We start from the raw sequence: 19,335 nt of genomic DNA on the forward strand, positions 1-19,335 counted from the left end.
GAATCGCAGCACGCCAGGCCTCCCTGTCCATCACCATCTCCCAGAGTTCACTCAGACTCACGTCCATCGAGTCAGTGATGCCATCCAGGCATCTCATCCTCTGTCATCTCCTTCTCCTGCCCCCAATTCCTCCCAGCATCAGTCTTTTCCAAAGAGTCAACTCTTTGCATGAGATGGTCAAAGTACTGGAGTTTCAGCTTTAGCATCATTCCTTCCAAAGAAATCCCAGGGCTGATCTCCTTCAGAATGGACTGGTTGGATCTCCTTGCAGTCCAAGGGACTCTCAAGAGTCTTCTCCAACACCACAGTTCAAAAGCATCAATTCTTTGGCGCTCAGCCTTCTTCACAGTCCAACTCTCACAACCATACATGCCCACAGGAAAAACCATAGCCTTGACTAGATGGACCTTTGTTGGCAAAGTAATGTCTCTGCTTTTAAATATGCTATCTAGGTTGGTTACACACACAATAAGAAAGAAAGCAGGGAAAGGTGGTGAAGTCTCTATAGCACATTGCAGGTCTGACATCTGTAAAAGAAGTTGAAGGAAGCACTGGGTAGGGTGGGCAGTGCAGTTCTGAAAAGGCCAGGCTGTGGATTTAGTTCCCAACAGGTTGCCTGTTGGAGCCCACATGGGACAGGAATGGGCTAATTTGATAGTTCCCACTGTGCTCAATTATTGACTGGGATTATGGGAAGAGCTGAAGGCTGTTGGTCACTCATGGTCAGGACTAGAGTGAGGCACTTAAATGTGGGCATAATTTTTTTTTTTTTTTACCATAAACCCAGTAATGAAAATAACTTGGTGTGACTTTAAAATTCAGTATTAATGCACAATGACCCCTATGATAAGCAAAATATCAAAAACTTATTTTAGCACTCTTGCTGACTTAGGGTTCCTTCTGAATTCCTATGGCTTCACAGGGCGCTGCTGATTTGCAGCCTCCTATGAGGATCAAGTAAGTCACACTAGTATCCTTTTCCATAGACCACTGCCCCTATCCAAAGACGTGTCTTCCCCAGGCTTCAGTTCAGTCACTCAAGTCATGTCCAACTCTGCGTCCCCATGGACTGCAGCACGCCAGGCGTCCCTGTCCATCACCAACTCCTGGAGTTTACCCATACTCATGTCCATTGAGTCGGTGATGACGTCCAACCATCCCATCCTCTGTTGTCCCCTTCTCCTCCTGCCCTCAATCTTTCCTAGCATCAGGATCTTTTCAAATGAAACAGTTCTTCATATCAGATGGCCAAAGTATTAGCATTTCAACTTCAACATCAGTCCTTACAGTGAACACCCAGGACTGATCTCCTTTAGGATTGACTGGTTTGATCTCCTTGCTCTTGAGTCTCCAAGGGACTCTCAAGAATCTTCTCCAACACCACAGTTCATAAGCATGAATTCTGTGCTCAGCTTTCTTTACAGTCCAACTCATCCATATATGACTACTGGAAAAACCATAGTCTTGACTAGACAGACCTTTGTTGGCAATGTAATGTCTCTGCTTTTTAATATGCTGTCTGCTGCTGCTAAGTCGCTCACCAGGCTCCCCCGTCCCTGGGATTCTCCAGGCAAGAGTACTGGAGTGGGTTGCCATTTCCTTCTCCAATGCATGAAAGTGAAAAGTGAAACTGAAGTCGCTCAGTTGTGTCTGACCCTCAGCGACCCCATGGACTGCAGCCTTCCAGGCTCCTCCGGCCAGGGGTTTTCCAGGCAAAAGTACAGGAGTGGGGTGCCATTGCCTTCTCCAATATGCTGTCTAGGTTGGTCATAACTGCTTCCAAGAAGTAAGCGTCTTTTAATCTCAGGGCTGCAGTCACCATCTACAGTGATTTTGGAGCCAAAAAGAAAAAAACGAACGTCTGCCACTGTTTCCCCATCTATTTGCCATGAATTGATGGGACCAGATGCCATGATCTTAGTTTTCTGAACGTTGAGCTTTAGGACAAATTTTTCACTCTCCTCTCTCACTTTCCCCAGGCTTAGGTGTTCGAAGTTTCTCTATCGCTCATTTTTCAGTATGGGAATTACGTGTGCTGTGGAATAAACCCACATAAGTCTTCGTTTAAGAAGCTAATAGTAAAACGTCCACCCTCCAATCCACTAACAGCAAGTGAAAATAAAATCTAATAATACTGCATACGTTTTAATTTTTACACTAAAACATATGTACGTGTTATATATGTATATTTTGCACAACACGTAATTATGACATCTTCATTGTTAGCTAGCACATTCCCTGACCGCTGCGGTCAGACCCCTTTGGGGTCTGTCACAGAGTAGATAGGTAAAGGTTTATTCAAAACTAAACTACGGGGAGAAAAAAATATTGATCAGAAAAAACCTGCAAAGATATCCATTCCTTTTGTTAATATCAATTTGTCAAGCCATTTGCAAACGTCTTCACTTTTCTGCAGTGTTGCTTTACATAGAATATATAAAAGTCACTCAGTCGTGTCCGACCTTTTGCGACCCCATGGACTGTAGCCCACCAGGCTCCTCCCTCCAGGGGATTCTCCAAGCAAGAGTACTGGAGTGGGTTGCCATTTCCTTTAGCTCTCCACAATTTTGGCCAACGGATCTGTGCCCCGGGTTAGAAGGCATTCACATCTAGCCAGCTTCGAGGCCTAACTCTCAAATGCCGCAAGTGTAGGGAATCCAGAACTTGCTTTCAAGCCTCTCCAGGAGACAATTTCCTCCAGGCTGCCAGAGCGCAACTCGCCACTGGCGTTTCCTTTAGACACTCAGAACTCCGGGAAACTAGGGATCTTTCCTCCCGCCCACCGAGAGAAAAACAGCCGAGCAGCCGTGGACTGGCTGGCCGCAGTTCCACCGGGGCCCTGAGGAGGGCGCGCGCGGCCGGGCCCCGCCGACCAGTGGGGAGGCGGAGCCGGGTGGGGGCAGCGCGTCCGAGCACGGCGCTTCCTGTTCCGGCGCCAGGAGGAGCCGCGCGCTGCTGGTGCTGCTGCCGCCCCCGTCTCCGCTGCCGTCGGTCGGGCTACGCTCGGTTCTTCAGCGCCCAGTTCTCGCGGACCCATCGCCACTTCTAGATCTTGCTGCGAGTTCGAATCTTGCCGGGTGAGGCTGCCTCGGCGCTAGGGGGGTCATGGAGGAGAGCGAGGGAGCCCGCCCAAGCGGGACGCGGGGACAGTAACGGAGGTGCCTCAGACGCCTCTTCGCGGGGGCCGGGGGCTAAGAGTCTCTCCCCGTGGTTTTCCTCTCCGCTGTGGGCAATCAGCCCGCTAGGCCCCCAAGGAGAGGGCGTCGGGGGCGGGTGACGTCGTAGCGATGGATTTCTCGGCGGGTGACGTCAGGCCTGGCTCGGGGGGCGGGGCGGGGAGCGGGCCTGGCCCCTCCCCCACCCTTTCCCGGGCGGGCGCGACCCGCTCGGAGGCCGGTTCGCTCCGGTTAATCCCGGACTCCTTTTGTTCGCTGGGCTCTGAAGGGCTACCCGCCTAGCGCCCCTTGGCCCCGACTCCCTCCCCTACTCATTAATTGCTAAGGAAAGGGAGAGGAAGGCTGAAAGATTCTTGTAGGAGTCTTTGGCGCTAGTTTAAGATTATTCGCAATATGAGGTTTTGCTCATCTTTTTTTTTTTTTGTCATCATTTTCTAGAGGAGTTCCTAGCAGATACTCAGATGAATATCCATGACAAACTGAGAAGTGTTGAGTTCTGTAGTGCTCCCTTATTTTAGGATTTAGGAGCGCCTGGTGGCTTTGGACCGTTTTCTTCTGAAAACCAAGAGTAGCGCTTTTAATAAATGGGGATAGTAATGTTGAAGCATGGAAGCATACTCATCTGACAGAAGACGAAAAACATTTTTATAGGGTTGCTACTAAAGAAATACACGCTCGTACGCTTCATGGCTGTGAGTTTGTTTTGAAAACGAACCCTCCATTAAAGACGAAGTTACCCTTCAGAAATCTTTCAGAAGCTCTTTGTTCGGGAATAGTGGTCTTCGGGCAGGAGGAATAGACATTTTTCTCAATACGAGTGTCTCTGAACTTTCTATTCAAAGCTAGTTTGTTTCAGAAACTTGAGTTATGTGTACTGGAATGTCCCTTTTTCTCTCTCCACGAGGAATGGAGACCCAGAGACAGCCCCTTAACTGAAATCCTTGGGACCAGTGTGTTTTGGAATTCAGAAATCCTAAAATTTTATCTTTAGGTTTTAGAAAGACGATAAGGTACAAAGACGAGAGATCACACCAGCGGAGTCGGGGCAGCGTCCCCAATCCAGCATTAATATTTGTGCAGCGATGAAAAGTGAAGTCGCTCAGTCGTGTCCGACTCTTTGCGACCCCATGGACTGTAGCCTGCCAGGCTCCTCTGTCCATGGGATTTTCAGGCTGGAGTGAGTTGCCATTTCCTTCTCCAGGGGATTTTCCCGACCCAGGGATCGAACCCAGGTCTCCCACATTGTAAACAGACGCTTTACCGTCTGAGCCACCAGGGAAGTCCACCAAGTAAGTTTTATGTCAAACGGGAACACTTCTTTCATTTCTAGAAGTTTCTAAATTGAGAACTGCAGGTAAAAATTTACAAACCTATCATAGCAATTTGTAGAAACTGACACCTGTTGAGTTTTTGCTACGTGCCAGACGGTGACCAGGAGATTTATTGTGTAAGTCTCACGGCAAATCTGTGAGGTGGATACTACTGTCAGCTTTCACCTCTGGGGTTGGCACAGCTTGGCTTGTCCAGAGCCCACCAGTGAACTGCAGCATTACCTAGTTTTAAATACTTGTGGTGTGCACGCCTTTATTTTTCTAATGCTTTTTTAGTTGAAGGATAATTGCTTTACAGTATTGTGTTGGATTTTGCCATACATCAGCCTGTACTAGCCATAGGTATATACATATGTCCCCTCCTTCTTGAACTTCCCTCCGACCCCCCTCCCCAGGCTTGTAGCCATATGCAGTAGCCCGTACACCGAGGAAGAGAAGATGATATGTTTATTTATGTTCTCTAGGCACTTTTACTATAGGCACTTGATTTACCAGTCCCATTTAGTCCTGACCCATTTAGCCCTGACCTTAAGGACCCATTATTATAGTTGAAGTAACAGGTTCATTGAGGTGAGCTATCTCTGAGATGGTCAAACTTTGGTCTAGAGACTCTCTGGTTGAAGCTTTCATATTCCTCCCCTTTCTACATTGCAGCCAATCTGATCTGCTTATATGTCCCTGCCCCAGCTTTTGCACAAACTGCTCCTTTCCCTAGGGCCTACCCCAGGTCTTTTTGTTCTCCCACACTGCAAAGACAGGACTCCTCAGGATTCCTCCCTTGATAATCCTTTCCTTGATACCTTTAGGAGCTCTTCAGGGTGCTCCCATAGTGCCCTGCACTTACCGCAGGTAGCCTACTGTTTAAATGGTAGTTCTCCACCAGACTGAACTGCCATTAAGTGTTTATTCCACCTAAGACTATTCATTTCCCCAAGGCCCAATGCAGTACCAAGCACTTAGGTTCCAATAAATATGAGTGTAGAAAATAGGACTAACAGGACCTTGTTGAAAAGTTATTTTTTTAATTACATATTTTTAAGTAATTTAAAATGTTCAAAAACATGCAGATCCCAATTTCTTAAGTTGTCCAAATGTAAAACAGAGTGTTAGCTAATAAATGACAATACTAGAAACTATCACATAAAAATGCTCATTCAAAATTTATATTTTCAGTACAATATATTTCCAGTATTCTTTCCCCATACTAAACAAGTCAATGCAAAAATCCTGATTTTGCTTAATGACTCAATAAATATCTTGTTTATAACTGTAGATTTTTAGATATTTTACTTATCTGTGAAGTAGTCAGGAATTGTAACTGTTTTGCTGATGAGAGAAGTGGTCTCTGGCTAAAAACTGTCTTTGTCAAAAGATTCAGACAAAAGATTTGGTGTCCAGGTTTCATAACTGTGTAGTCCCATACTGTTTTTGACTCCTACAGTTTGATGGCCCTTATTCCTTGTCCAATACTCACCAGTAATTCAACTTTTTAGAACTCCCCCATGATTGAATTACTATTTTTATTCTAAAGGCCATAGGTGTTACAGAAATGCTTTGTTTCTAGTGCTAGTTGAAAGAAATTATGTACTCTTGTTTTAAAATTGCTCTTCAGAAAATACAATTATTTATTTTACACATGATGTGTATTGCCATAAAGTGTTAATGGAAACTTTTGGAAGTGACAGCTTTAGATTTTTCCAAAACGAAACATTAAAGTCTTCCTTGATTATAAACTTTTTTTTTTTGTAGTTCAAGATCACATTGGACTCATCTTAATTAGCATAATCTGTATGTTTTGGAGGGTTTTTTTTTTTCCTTGAGAAAATGTAGGGTTTGGGGAGATTTCCTGGCAGTCCAATGGTTTGTTGGTTGTTTTGGGGGTTTTTTTGCAAGTCTACTCGATGTCCACTCTATTGGATTGTACTCTAGATTGGAGTACTGATGTCCAGCTCTATTTTTTTAACCAGTTTATGGTGAAAGTATTCCCCAAATAGTAAATTGGAATGTTTCCAACTGATACTGTTTGGGCAGGAGAACAAGTTGCTTTACAGTGCAGTGCTGTAAAACAGGAAGTGACCTCTATTTCTAATCCCTTTCGTCAAGGCTTTATTATTTCCTCTATCTTCCCAGGATTTGATGTTGAATTTAAACTTTTGAAAGCCAGAGTTAGATTTTAATGTCATGCTATGATTAATTAACCATAGTTTTTCAAAACTAAGAAGGAAATGAGTAATTCTAAAAACCTGAACTGTAAGACCAGGTGAAGTTGAATGGGGTTGCTTAGTTAGGTTTTTTGCTCCAGAATTAATGTGAACTTTGATACAGAACCACTTTCTGTTTCTAAACGGCTCACCCTGTGTGAAAAGAATGTTTGTCTTAGGTAGACTTGAAACTTGTGCATCGATCAACTTTCTTTCAAGTGTTAGTCCTAAGAATCTACTGTTGTGTGATGTTACTTTTTAGTATAAAACCTTAACATGGAAACAAATGGATAAATATATTTGCTCTACATTCATGATGTGTTTTTTAATCTTATGAATTTAAGAGCTGTTGAATTATGAATTAATGAATCGTATGAATTATGAATCTTATTAAATTAAGTGCTTATGAATTTATAGGTGTTGTGACTGCAGGCTTCCTGTTCATTTTATCATTCCACATAATAACCATACCACACAAACTAAAACTCTGTAAATGGCTCAATATTAAGCAACATATATATAACTATATTGTGTACTGGTGGGGCAGAATTGTGTACTGGTGGGGCAGAGAAAAAAACTGTGAGATCAAATCATTAGATGCATAAAAAATCTGAAGAAATTCAGTGGGTTTTAAGTTAGCAAAAAAAAAAAAAAAAAGACCAAATCTAGCAAAAATAGGCATAAATAGAAACTTCCTTACTGTAATTTTTTAAAATCTCAAAACTAAAAATGAGAATCATATTTAAACATTATAAGCATTACCAGGAGAGTTGGGAAGACTACTGTGTTCGCACTATCTTATTTAACATTTCATTGTTTAAATTCTAGCTTATGCAAAAGAGAAAAAGGGTATAAACATTGCGGAGAAGGTAAAATTATTTTTTGCTAATGGCATAATTCTTTATCTGCAGATTCCAGAGACTCAACTGAGAGACTTTCAGAAATAATTCAGTAATGTCACTGCTTACAAAAGTAATACACTAAAATTTAAAAGGCTTTTCCCGTATATGAACAACCAACCAATTAGAAAACATAATGGAAGACCCAGTTTACAACCATGAAAAAAAGTTTACCATTTAGAAATCTAACTCACAAAAAATGTATATGAGTCTTGATTTTTAAAAACTATTGAGTGATAATAAATGACTGTGATGGGTACCAGGATGATATACCTTGTTTCTCAAATGATAATATTTATATATTTTAAATATATCAGATGTCCCCTAAATCTGTAAATTTAATTATGTTTTATCGTTGTGCTGTTGGGGTTTTTTGTTTGTTTCACAAAGTGACTTAGAAAAAAGAAGCATGACAGTAGTCAGGAAAACCCGAAAAAATAGTAATAGTAGGTCATAAAATTCGTTTAAAAGTATAAAGCTGCCCTAATAAGATGGAATGTTATACTGTGGATCAGTAGAATAGTGTTCACAGGACCTTTGGGAAATGATGGAGGCTCTGTGGCCTGATGGTTTTGGAATCAGACTGTACCTGGGTTTGAATCTCAGTGTTTGTCACTAGCTCTGTGACTTGAAACAAGTTCACTTGCTAAGCTTCCTTTTCTCCAGCTGTAAACTGGGAGTGGTAATAGAATCTGCATCTATTTGTGAGATTATGCACCTAAAGCACTTAGCATGGTAGATAGATATTCAGTGTTTGTTATCAATAGCAGCTGTAGAATGTGTTAAAGGTAGCTTGTTGGATCAGTTAAGAAAAGATAGATTCAGTTCAGTTCATTCGCTCAGTTGTGTCTGACTCTTTGAGACCCCATGAATCGCAGCACGCCAGGCCTCCCTGTCCATCACCATCTCCCGGAGTTTACTCAAACTCGTGTCCATCGAGTCGGTGATGCCATCCAGCCATCTCATCCTCTGTCGTCCCCTTCTCCTCCTGCCCCCAATTCCTCCCAGCATCAGTCTTTTCCAATGAGTCAACTCTTCTCATGAGGTGGCCAAAGTACTGGAGTTTCAGCTTTAGCATCATTTCTTTCAAAGAACACCCAGAGCTGATCTTTAGAATAGACTGGTTGGATCTCCTTGCAGTCCAAGGGACTCTCAAGAGTCTTCTCCAACACCACAGTTCAAAAGCATCAATTCTTCGGCGCTCACCTTTCTTCACAGTCCAATTCTCACATCCATACATGATCACTGGGAAGAACCATAGCCTTGACTAGACGGACCTCTGTTGGCAAAGTAATGTCTCTGCTTTTCAATACGTTATCTAGGTTGGTCATAGCTTTTCTTCCAAGGAGTAAGATTACTCAGTAATTATTATTTGAAAGAAAAACAAGATTTTTAAACAAGTTAAACTGTATAAATACTATTAGAAAGCATAGATGAATTTTTTGTGTGTCATCTAATACCCTTAATGTCTTATAAAGCATTAAAAAAAAAAAAAAGAGAGAGATGTACTACTAATTAGTTGGAGAAGGAAATGGCAACCCACTCCAGTACTCTTGCCTGGAGAATCCCATGGAGGGAGGAGCCTGGTAGGCTACAGTCCATGGGGTCACAAAGAGTCGGACACAACTGAGTCAAACTAGTACTAGTAGTACTAATTAGTAAAATGATCAAATGCAAAAAAAGTACATACTGTATTATTCTGTTTATATGAAATCAAGGAACAAGCAAAAACTTAAAAAGTGATTGCTTTCTTAGAATAGATTGGGAAATAGCATGAGTAGAAAGTGGTCCAAGCATATTCACAGAAAAAGAAGTCTAAATGGGGTATTAAATTTAAATAATGCTCTACTTTCCACTTAATTAATAATCATATGTAAGTTAAAACATGATGCCAATCTTTAACCTGTCATTGAAAATGATGTATAAATTTAGTAACATCCAGTGGTGAAGAGGAGCTTTAAAAAGGTAGTGTAAATTGGGATGGCCTTTTTGAGATGGATTTTAAATGGCCTTACCTGTTGACTGTGTATTTCACTTCTAGTGCTTTTTCCTCGTAATAGACTCAAAAAGATAGGTGTTTAGAGATGTTCACAGTGTCGTCATTTTAAAAAACTCAGAATGCAACAGCCTAAACAGCCACCAACTTGAGAGTACAAAGTAAATTATGGATCACTTTTATATACTGTATAGCCAGTAAAAAGGGATGAAGTTTATCAGGGTGTATGAACTATTTTGGAGATTTTTCCTACATGAAGAAAGTAATTTTATAAATTATTAAGATTCCATTTAAATAAAATAATATATGCATAATTCCTTAAAGAATATAAAATATAATAAACTGGTTTTGAAATATTCCTTCTTTTTTTGTTTTGTTTTGGTTTTGTTTTTAGGAAAATGTCTGATGAATTTTCGGTAAGTTGATGCATTTATTCTTCATAAGTTTTTTGGCTCTTGAAAAAAGACATGGTCCTAACTGTGGGCCCGAAGTCTTCCAATTTAAAAGAAATGCTTTTTGTGATTCTTCTTCTTTTTTTTTTTTTTTAGCATGTGATTTTGATGGATGATTTGTCTTAATTTAGCTATAATATTTGAAAATGCATTCTGTAGTACTTATTTCTTGATGAATCTTTAAGTATAATTTTTTAAAGGCTTACTTCTGTTTTCTTTTAACCGGATAGTGTTAATTATAGCCAACATTTCTTGATAATTGTGTACCAGGCACTGTGTTAAGTGCATTGAGTGAGTTATCTCATTTAGGCCTCAGGTTAACCCTAAACTGTTGTTTTGAAAATGAGGAAACCAAAGCTCAGAGAAGGTATGTCACTTGTTTGAGGAAAAGCCAGGATTCAGTTCATACTGTGTTGATCAGTTGTATTTAGAAAACTTGAGCTTCTCTGAGGAATTTGCATTGTAAAGCTGATATTCAAGGAAACTCCCAAATTTTGTATTAAACGAAGTGGTTTTAAACGGAACAGCTTGGCTTTTGAAGAATTCCTGACCTGATAGCTTACCATCCTTCATAGGTTGATAATCGTGTATGGCATTGCCTGTCCCTGAATAAGATCAATAAGACATGCTTGTTTTGTATTCCAGTTGGCAGATGCGCTACCTGAAAACTCCCCTGCCAAAACCTCTGCTGTGAGCAATACAAAACCCGGCCAACCTCCTCAAGGCTGGCCAGGTTCCAACCCCTGGAATAACCCAAGTGCTCCACCTGCCGTGCCATCTGGACTCCCGCCAAGTGCAACACCCTCCCCCGTGCCTTTTGGACCAACGCCAACAGGGATGTACCCCTCCGTGCCTCCCACCGGACCGCCTCCGGGACCCCCGGCTCCCTTTCCTCCTTCTGGACCCTCGTGCCCCCCACCTGGGGGTCCTTATCCAGGCCCTGGCCCCACTGGGCCATATCCTACACCAAATATGCCCTTTCCTGAGCTTCCAAGACCATATGGTGCACCCACAGATCCAACTGCAGCTGGTCCTTTAGGTCCATGGGGATCCATGTCTTCGGGACCCTGGGCACCAGGAATGGGAGGGCAGTATCCCACCCCCAATATGCCATATCCGTCTCCAGGGCCATACCCCGCTCCTCCTCCTCCCCAGGCACCAGGGGCGGCCCCACCTGTTCCATGGGGCACTGTGCCACCAGGAGCCTGGGGACCACCAGCGCCGTATCCTGCCCCTGCAGGATCGTATCCCACACCAGGACTGTATCCCACTCCCAATAATCCTTTTCAAGTGCCTTCAGGACCTTCTGGTGCTCCACCGATGCCTGGTGGCCCCCATGTGAGTGTTTAATTTGTTATTAACATGCAGTAATAGTCCTATAAGCTGAAAAACTCTCCAGTTTTGGATGGACAATTAGAAAGCTTTTAAACCCTTTTTTTTTTTTTAAGGGGTGTGTATATAAAATAAGTAAATTTCAACCTTCAGACAAATTTAGATAAAGCATTTAAAAGGATGAAAGCACAGGTATTCCTGGTATTAAAAATACAGAAATTGCTCAGATATCCCTCAAAGGATTTGTAATGTAGTAAGCGGTATCCTCAACAGCATTCTTGAGGTAAACTCAGAGATGTGTTTCATTGGACTTTTTTTTTTTTTTTTTTTTTTAACTTCTCTCAGTAGTGTTTTGATAGCATCAAACCAAAGCACAAAGTTCAATGGAAGTCATCTCTCTCAGTCTGGCTAGATATAGAGGTAGATTTTCAGAGAATCCAGAGCCATGAATGTGTAACGTTGCCCATCGTTCACGCAGCTGTCGTGTTTCTCAGCCAGGGTTATGTTAGACCCTTCACAGTACTGAGCTCAAGATTATCCCACGCTTCTGCATTGCCAATTATATGTAATGCTGTGTGCTCTACTGTCAGCCAAGCTGGAGTAGGGTTGACATCTTAGTTGAGGACCTGTCTTGGGCATATGACCAAGTAGAAAAGCACCATGTTCCCCTATGAATTGAGCCAAGTCACATTCTCCACAGGGGAAAAGAAAATCTGTTTATTCTTAAAAGGACTAATCAGATCTCCAACCAGATTAATCACAACCAATTAATCTTAATAAAGTGTCCCTGAAACTTTTAATTAGTGTAACTTTTTGCCATATGTATATTGTTTTAAATATTTCAGTAAAGTGTATGCCAGAATAAGTGATGATTTGCTGTTTGGATTTATTAAGCAATAAGTTTAAGTCACAGCAAGGAGTTAATAAACTCCATGTACAAAATCTAGAAGTTTACTTTTTCTTTTTTCTATTGCAGTCTTACCATTAAGTTAACAATGGATGAAGAGATGACGCTTTGCTTTTTGAAGTACATAGATATATGCACTTGAATGCATATATAAAAATTGCTGTTTCCCTATTCTTAGAGGGCATTCATGAAAGAACAACTCTTGCACCTCTCAGAAGATGTCTGCCTCTTGTGCTTGGATGTATAGTACATCTGATGGATACAATCAGATAAAAATGTAAACAAATCATTCAAATGTGATTTTTATTTGGTTTTTATGGAAAGTTAAATAATTACGTATATTGAATAGCTCTTTGCTACAATTTGTTTAAAACAGACTTTTCAATTTGTTTAAATTATGAAACTAAACACTTATATAATCACTTTTTCCCCCAAATAAACACACTTTGAAAACAATCCCATTGTCATAATTTAAACAAATGATACTTCTCAACATCTTGAGCTGTTCTCTCTACAGGATAAATAAACCTGGTCCTTCTGAGGTTAAAATTTGGATATACATTTTAAAACTGTTGGTGATTACTGTCAGATGTTGAGTTCATTTTTATCCTTGAGCTTTTAGTGAAAACTTTTCCTTCGTTTTTAGTTCCACTGATAAGTCTTATTTTTAGCCAGATGGGCCATGCAGTGCTAAAATATGCCCTTTGTGGAAACTTGTTTCTTTGTAAATGTAAATTATATTCTTAGAGAATTGGTGATCTCTTTGTATTGTTTTAGAATAGACTGAATGTCCATATTGCTTTGGGAAGAGCTCAAGGAGGAAATAATTCTCTCGTTTGTCTGGAACCTCAAATTGGAGGAGACCCTGGGAACTACTTCATAGTAATAAGTAATTTGCATTCCCACAAAACACTCTTCTACAGGGCCCTTCCTGTAGTCCCCTTTCCCTCAATTTTTTAGAAGGGGCACATCCCGTAATTCCTCCCTGATACTGAAAACTGGCCCCCTCTAGGGGTCTGTCACAAACACAGAAGTTATGTTTAGAGAACCTCAGTCATACAGACATGACTGTTCTTTGTAGAAGTGTGATCGAAATATGGTAATGTCTTGCAGAGTCTGGTTAAGCTATGTCATTGTGTCTCCCATAGTTTTCCTGGATCTGTTTGTAAAGTGCTTATGGTTAACAGTTCAGTTCTGTATTTGTTGACAGTAAGACAGGTAAATAGGTAGAAGAATGAGTGCCACCCAAAAATTATTCTCTAGCTCTAACACTGAGCATAATCATAAAGTATAGATCTCTACAATTGAGTTTAAAGTAGTGTGACTGTGTTACTTAAAAATAAGTGTTGTTTGTAACCTTCAAAATAGCTTTTTGGCACCTTATCTTTAAATCATATTTTTAGATTTGGGATAGAACTGACCATGTTACTTGTCAATAACATTTTGAAATTTTGAATGTATCCATTAGGTTACTAAAATGTATTTGTGACTTTCTTGACCAATATATGAGAGATTTATGCAGGAGCTCTTACTTTTGCTTAGAAAGAAAATATTTGGTGGTTTTATCTCTCTTATAGTTAAAATGTCAAGAATGCCAAATGCTGCCAGTTTAATGGTTTGTTAGCTACCTCCTTTTAAGAAAGCAAGATTGTCAACTTTCTAGAGTAACATTCAGTATTTAGGGCTCCCTTAAGTAAATGATAGATTCAAGCTTTCAGAATTGAAACTAATTTGTTTAGGTATTTTCAGACTGGGGAATGTTAGCTTTTTCATAGTGGCACAATCTTTTTCTTTCACTTCTTTGCAGGGACAAGTGGCAGCTATCTACAGTACTCTTGAAATCTGTTCTAGCCTTCAACTTGTAAGGCAGTAGCCTTAGAAGGTATCATAGCTTAAATTATCAGTTAATATCATAATATTAGCTAATTTGGGAAGGATGATAGGAAAAGTGAGATGGCAACAAAGATCTCTCTCCTTTTGCTTATTTTCATTGTCCTACCTTGGGATAAGTTGACAGCTCTGGCTTTAGATAAAATATTTAACACTAGAGAGGATGATGTTTGACTACAAGAAGAAGAGGTAGCAAGTTTGGGAATCTTAATTGTGGAATCATATTATTATGAGAGAAAATCTTATGCTAAAGGATTGGAAGGGCCATGAATACAAGATTTGGAACTACTATCCCTTATATTAACTGCTGCGACCCACACTGCCCAGCGTGCCCTAGACTGCCATTTTAAAATTGGCTTTTTAAGGGTTTTCCAACTGACACTTGGGAAAATTTTTTTAATGAATCAAAATTGAAGGAAGTAGAATTTCTCTACTTGGGGGAGGGACATCTCAATTCTTAAACATACTCTGGGCCAGCAGGTATTTTGGGGTTCAGGGTGGAGTTAAAAGCAGAAGTTGTTTCAAGGGCAAAATGGAAGAAAGCATCTAAGGTTTTTTGTCTTTACTAGGGAATATTTTAAAACAAATTATGCTAGGCTGAGATTGGTTTGTGGAACAGGCTACTTGTTAGAAAGTATGTTTGGCCTTAAGGGGGTATGCAGTAAGTATACTGGCATTTGGACTTTCAGAGCAGAAACTTTAAGATAAATTTGATGGAGATAGTTGAGATGTGTTGAGGAATAGTATGTCTGGAGTTAGGATCTTAGGTTTTCAAATTGTTGAGCCTAAAGGTGGCAGAAATTCAAATACAGACCTTGGGTCCTCACTCATACACACAGTCCTCAAAAATCAAGGCTCCTTAAAGAAGTGCTTACAATGCCTTGGCTTGTCTTACTAGACTTGGCCTAATGCTTTTGAAGATAGCTGTTTACAGCTCTGACTGCATAGCCCTGTTTTCTGTAAAGTAATATATTGATTATTCAGGAATAAGTGCATTTTTTAATTACTAAAGGGCCTCCTTCCTTTGTTAGTTTTATTGCTTACCATTTTCAGTAGAGAATAATAAGGGTGGCTCAGACAGTAATGGACAGACAGTAATTGCTCAGCCTGCAATGCAGGAGACTCAGATTCGATCCCTGGGTCAGGAAGATCCCCTGGAAAAGGGAATGGCTACCCATTCCATTATTCCTACCTGGAGAATTCCATGGACAGAGAATAATAAAGGGGCAGAGAAGAAAGGGGGTGGTCTGTCACACCGCTACAGTGGGATATTGGAATATTTTCTAGGAGACGAGTCGATTTTGCCCCTGATATTTTTACCTCACAGTTATTAGTACTACCTTTTGTACTGAGATGTACAACTTTTGGAACTTTGTGTATATCAGCATAGCTCTACTCAAGAGTTTGAGTTAAAATACTGTGCCTAGCTTGCAAATCAGTCAGTTGCCTACACTTCGAGGAGATTCGTGCCAGTGTCTTCCTTTCTCACCCTGAATAGTGCTAGATTTATAAAATGCCTGGTTTATAAACCTTGGAAATTAAACCTAAGCACAGACCTTCAAGTGTTCAAGTTTTTGAAAAGCATAAGGCTTAATTCAGATGGATCACACTGATCCACTGTACTATGCATAGAAAGTGGTGGGTGGCTTTCAGGGAAGACTATAATTTTATCTTAATAGAGCAATATTTAGTGTTGAGGACAGGCACTGTTCTTTTTAATTTCAGAATTCTGCCAGGTAAAACAAAAATTGCCAATAAAATAATTGGTATTAAAGAAATGGCCATGCAAGCTTCTGGCAATAGAAAGCCTCTGAAGACTGCATTCATTCAGCAGACACTTAAATGTCCATAATCCAGGTGCTTTTGTCAGATGCCAGAGATACAGAGATGAAGAGGATGCCCTTCAGAGGCTTACAGCCTAGGTAGGGGCAGGCATTACAGATTTGATGAGTACACCCAGTATTAGTTCCCTGGATAAACATTTTAGTATTCTTGCTGGTGGAAGTTTTGGACTAGCCTTTGGGCATTTAAAGAACAAAGTATGGAATACCTTTTTTCTTTTTTTAAGTAAGAAAATGCTTTTCAAGACTGTAGTGTTTGTTGATGGAACTATTCAAGCACACAGAGTAACGGGATGTTTTGCCTCTTCAGTTTTCCCCTGGATAAAGGCACTTTCACTGCCTGCCACTGATCAGCAGATCCCGATTTGTTGCCATTAAGTAAACTTGACTTCTTACGTGTGCTCTATAAAGGTTTTGTATTTTTTCCTTGATATTGTAATTTTTTCATTGATTTAATAATGACAAATTTAATGTATGTAATTGTCTATGCATTTTAAGTTAAACTGCCTAAAATGTGATTTGCCACATATACATTTGTTTGTATTATAAACTGTAAGCAATCCGTTGGAGATGTTAGGTTTTATCACCTGCTGCTGTATTTGTAAACAAAGACAAATGTTGCTTTAAGACGTAATTATAATTAGGGATAGTATATGGATGTGATACTTGATATTTTTTAAGATAAACTTGTTTGCTTTTGTGTATTATACCTGAAAACTTTTTTTTTTTAATGTATTTTCATGGTTTTGCGGTTTTTTCACTTATTTTAATCTTTAGGCCCAATTCTGGGCTTCCCAGAAAAAGTCCAGAGCCTAATTAACTACAAATTTGTTGTCATAAAGAAAGAAAAACAGCCTGAGGGGACACCCCCCCCCCCCTTCATGTGACCTGCATTCACTAAGGCTGCCTGGGAACATGCCTCCTCCACAAACCCATCTTTCAGCCACGCAGTGTCCCTGGTGAGGATCCCCTCTCCTCCCTTTAAGGCTGGCCTATTCTTTGTAACCAGGTTATCTGTGCACATGAAATCAGGGAGCCTTCCCTATCTGCCCCTGCTGCCGCACACCCCTCCTTTCCTCTACAAAAGATGCTGCTGTGCCTGCAGTAAGGGTCACATTGTTAACTTGGCATATAGTTGCTGCTTTCTGTCCACAGGGGGTTTGCTAGCATTTCTTGAAACCCGATATGAGTGGGGCTATAAATGAGTGAATTAATTTGTGGTATATTCTATTTTTGAAAAGGATTTCTGCTTTTTGCTTTGGACCCCTCAAAAAAAAAGTGTTGTTTTTTTTTAAAATTTGCATTTGATGTCTTAACTCATATCTCCTAAAAGGACCCACTTAAAGTGGAGCTGTGAAATAGGTAGTGAAATATAAGACCACTCTGGAGCAGGGCTGGGAGGTTTTCCCATCATGAAATGACATTCCTTTGGCAAACATGTTCTTGCCTGGATATCTGACACAAGCAGTTTCATCACCATATTAAAAGTTAGCACTAGTCCCTTTGCAACAGATCTCTAAAGTAAAGTAGAATCCTAACTATTAATATAAGCACACTTTAGACAAGACAGTGCAGTAGAGTTCTAATACCGGAAGAGAATCTGGTCCTAGAGTTTGTTCCTACAGCATCTGAACATTATTCTCACGGGGGCAGGTTTTTGTGTTAATTCTCTGAGATTCCAGGAATGAAGACAAAGCAGGTTCAGCTTGGTTCCTCTCTGCTTTCCCTGAAGCAGTTCCACAATTCCACTATAGGTCAGTTTGGGCTGCTGTAACAAAGGATCATAGACTGGATGGCTCAAACGAGAAATTCTTATGGTTCTGGAATTTAGGAAGTCCGTGATCAAGATGCCAGCTGATTCGGTTACTTGGTGGGAGCCGCTTCCTGGCTAGCAGCTCCTCACCGTTTGCTCCCACGTAGAGAGGAAAGCTCTCAGCGGACTCTTAAATGGACACTGTTCCCACTGTAAAGGTCCCATCTCCATAAACCATTACATTGCAGCTTATGACTTAAACATGGATTGGGGGGAAAAGGGGGCACAATTTCGTTTATAACACAGATAAGGTGTTTGAGGGGACAGAAAGTTTGGCTCCTTTTAAACTTTTAAAGCTATTATTTTAGACCACATCTAGTTGAGATTACCTGAGATCAGATTACAGTAGAATCTCCCTCCATCTAGATTTCTAAGCTATGCTTAAAGTGTTAGTGTCACTCAAGATAAGTTTTTGCTTTGTAAGACAGATAAAAAGAGCCTTTTTTAGAGGTAAGAATATCTTTAAAAGAGGTTAAGTAAACCCCAAGGTCTAATTACATGAGAATGGCATCAAGACTTAAAGATTGTGTCCACTAGATTATACCTTGCTCAGATACCCAGTACCAGATACCTTTATATATGCAGTTCCTTGATTATCAGTCTAGACCTCTGCCTCTTTAAGTGGACATCCTGACCTGTTCTTGTCCCCTTAAGACACCACTGAGTAGATTTCCAAAGCTATGGGGAGGTTAGGAAGACACTCATCTGGTTAACTTTTTTAGATAAAGAGGCCAAGTTAAACTGAGCTTCATGTATTGTCCTACTTAACCAGTTTCATTTCCTGGGAGCTGATAACGATAGCTCTAATGTACATTTTATATACTTTGGCCCACTGAATTCTTAACACCTGGAATTTAAGTTACAACAGAACTAAAGGTCAGTTTTTAGTTTCGATTTTCTAGATAATGAAACTACAGCTAAGAGGTAGAGACAGCCTAACCTGGTATGTTAAGGAACTGAGTACAGTCAGGTGTGACTGATGGCCAAGTTTTACTCTGCTCTGCTTTGCTGCAAAATGCAGCTTTCCTAAGAACAGCTTCTCCATCTCACACGTGCCTGCCGTGGTTGCCTCAGTGCTATAGCACTGCTTCCAAAACTGTGTATCTGGGAAGTCAAATCCATATAGCATTGAATGTTACATAGCAAACCTTTCACATAGGCCTCCCTAGCGGCTCAGTTGGTAAAGAATCTGCCTGCAATGCAGGAGACCCGGGTTTGATCCCCAGGTCGGGAAGATCCCCTGGAGAAGGAAATGGCAACCCAATCCAGTGTTCTTGTCTGGAGGATTCTATGGCCAGAGAAGCCAGGAAGGCTATAGTCCATGGGGTCGCAAAGAGTCAGACACGACTGTGCGACTAACTTTCACTTTCATACCTTTCACACAGTTTATGTCGCTGAATGAGTTTCATCAGATACTTTAAAAAGCTAGTGTTTGAAATGGGTATCCTTGCAGTTTGGTAAATAAGCACAGTTCTTAAACAGCTAACTTACTGAGTT

At 40.6% G+C, this 19,335-nt stretch overlaps 2 protein-coding genes across 3 annotated transcripts in view; one reads left to right on the forward strand and one right to left on the reverse strand.

The window, feature by feature from the left end:
- The window catches only part of WDHD1 (WD repeat and HMG-box DNA binding protein 1), a 151,753-nt gene that overhangs the window by 69,551 nt on the left and 62,867 nt on the right, over positions 1 to 19,335 (reverse strand). The window lies entirely within an intron of this gene.
- MAPK1IP1L (mitogen-activated protein kinase 1 interacting protein 1 like) lies at positions 2,920 to 16,732 on the forward strand. Of its 2 annotated transcripts, XM_060418089.1 has the most exons (5): positions 2,920 to 3,077; positions 4,378 to 4,465; positions 9,998 to 10,019; positions 10,701 to 11,393; positions 12,364 to 16,732. In XM_060418089.1, the coding sequence occupies exons 3-5, from the start codon at positions 10,002 to 10,004 to the stop codon at positions 12,373 to 12,375; spliced, it is 723 nt and encodes a 240-aa protein (XP_060274072.1). In that variant the 5' UTR covers positions 2,920 to 3,077; positions 4,378 to 4,465; positions 9,998 to 10,001; the 3' UTR covers positions 12,376 to 16,732. The 2 variants fall into 2 exon arrangements, with proteins under 2 accessions (XP_060274072.1, XP_004010712.1); XM_004010663.5 differs by lacking the exon at positions 4,378 to 4,465.

Source organism: Ovis aries, chromosome 7, assembly GCF_016772045.2.
Source record: "Ovis aries strain OAR_USU_Benz2616 breed Rambouillet chromosome 7, ARS-UI_Ramb_v3.0, whole genome shotgun sequence".
In the NCBI taxonomy this organism is placed as follows: domain Eukaryota; kingdom Metazoa; phylum Chordata; class Mammalia; order Artiodactyla; family Bovidae; genus Ovis; species Ovis aries.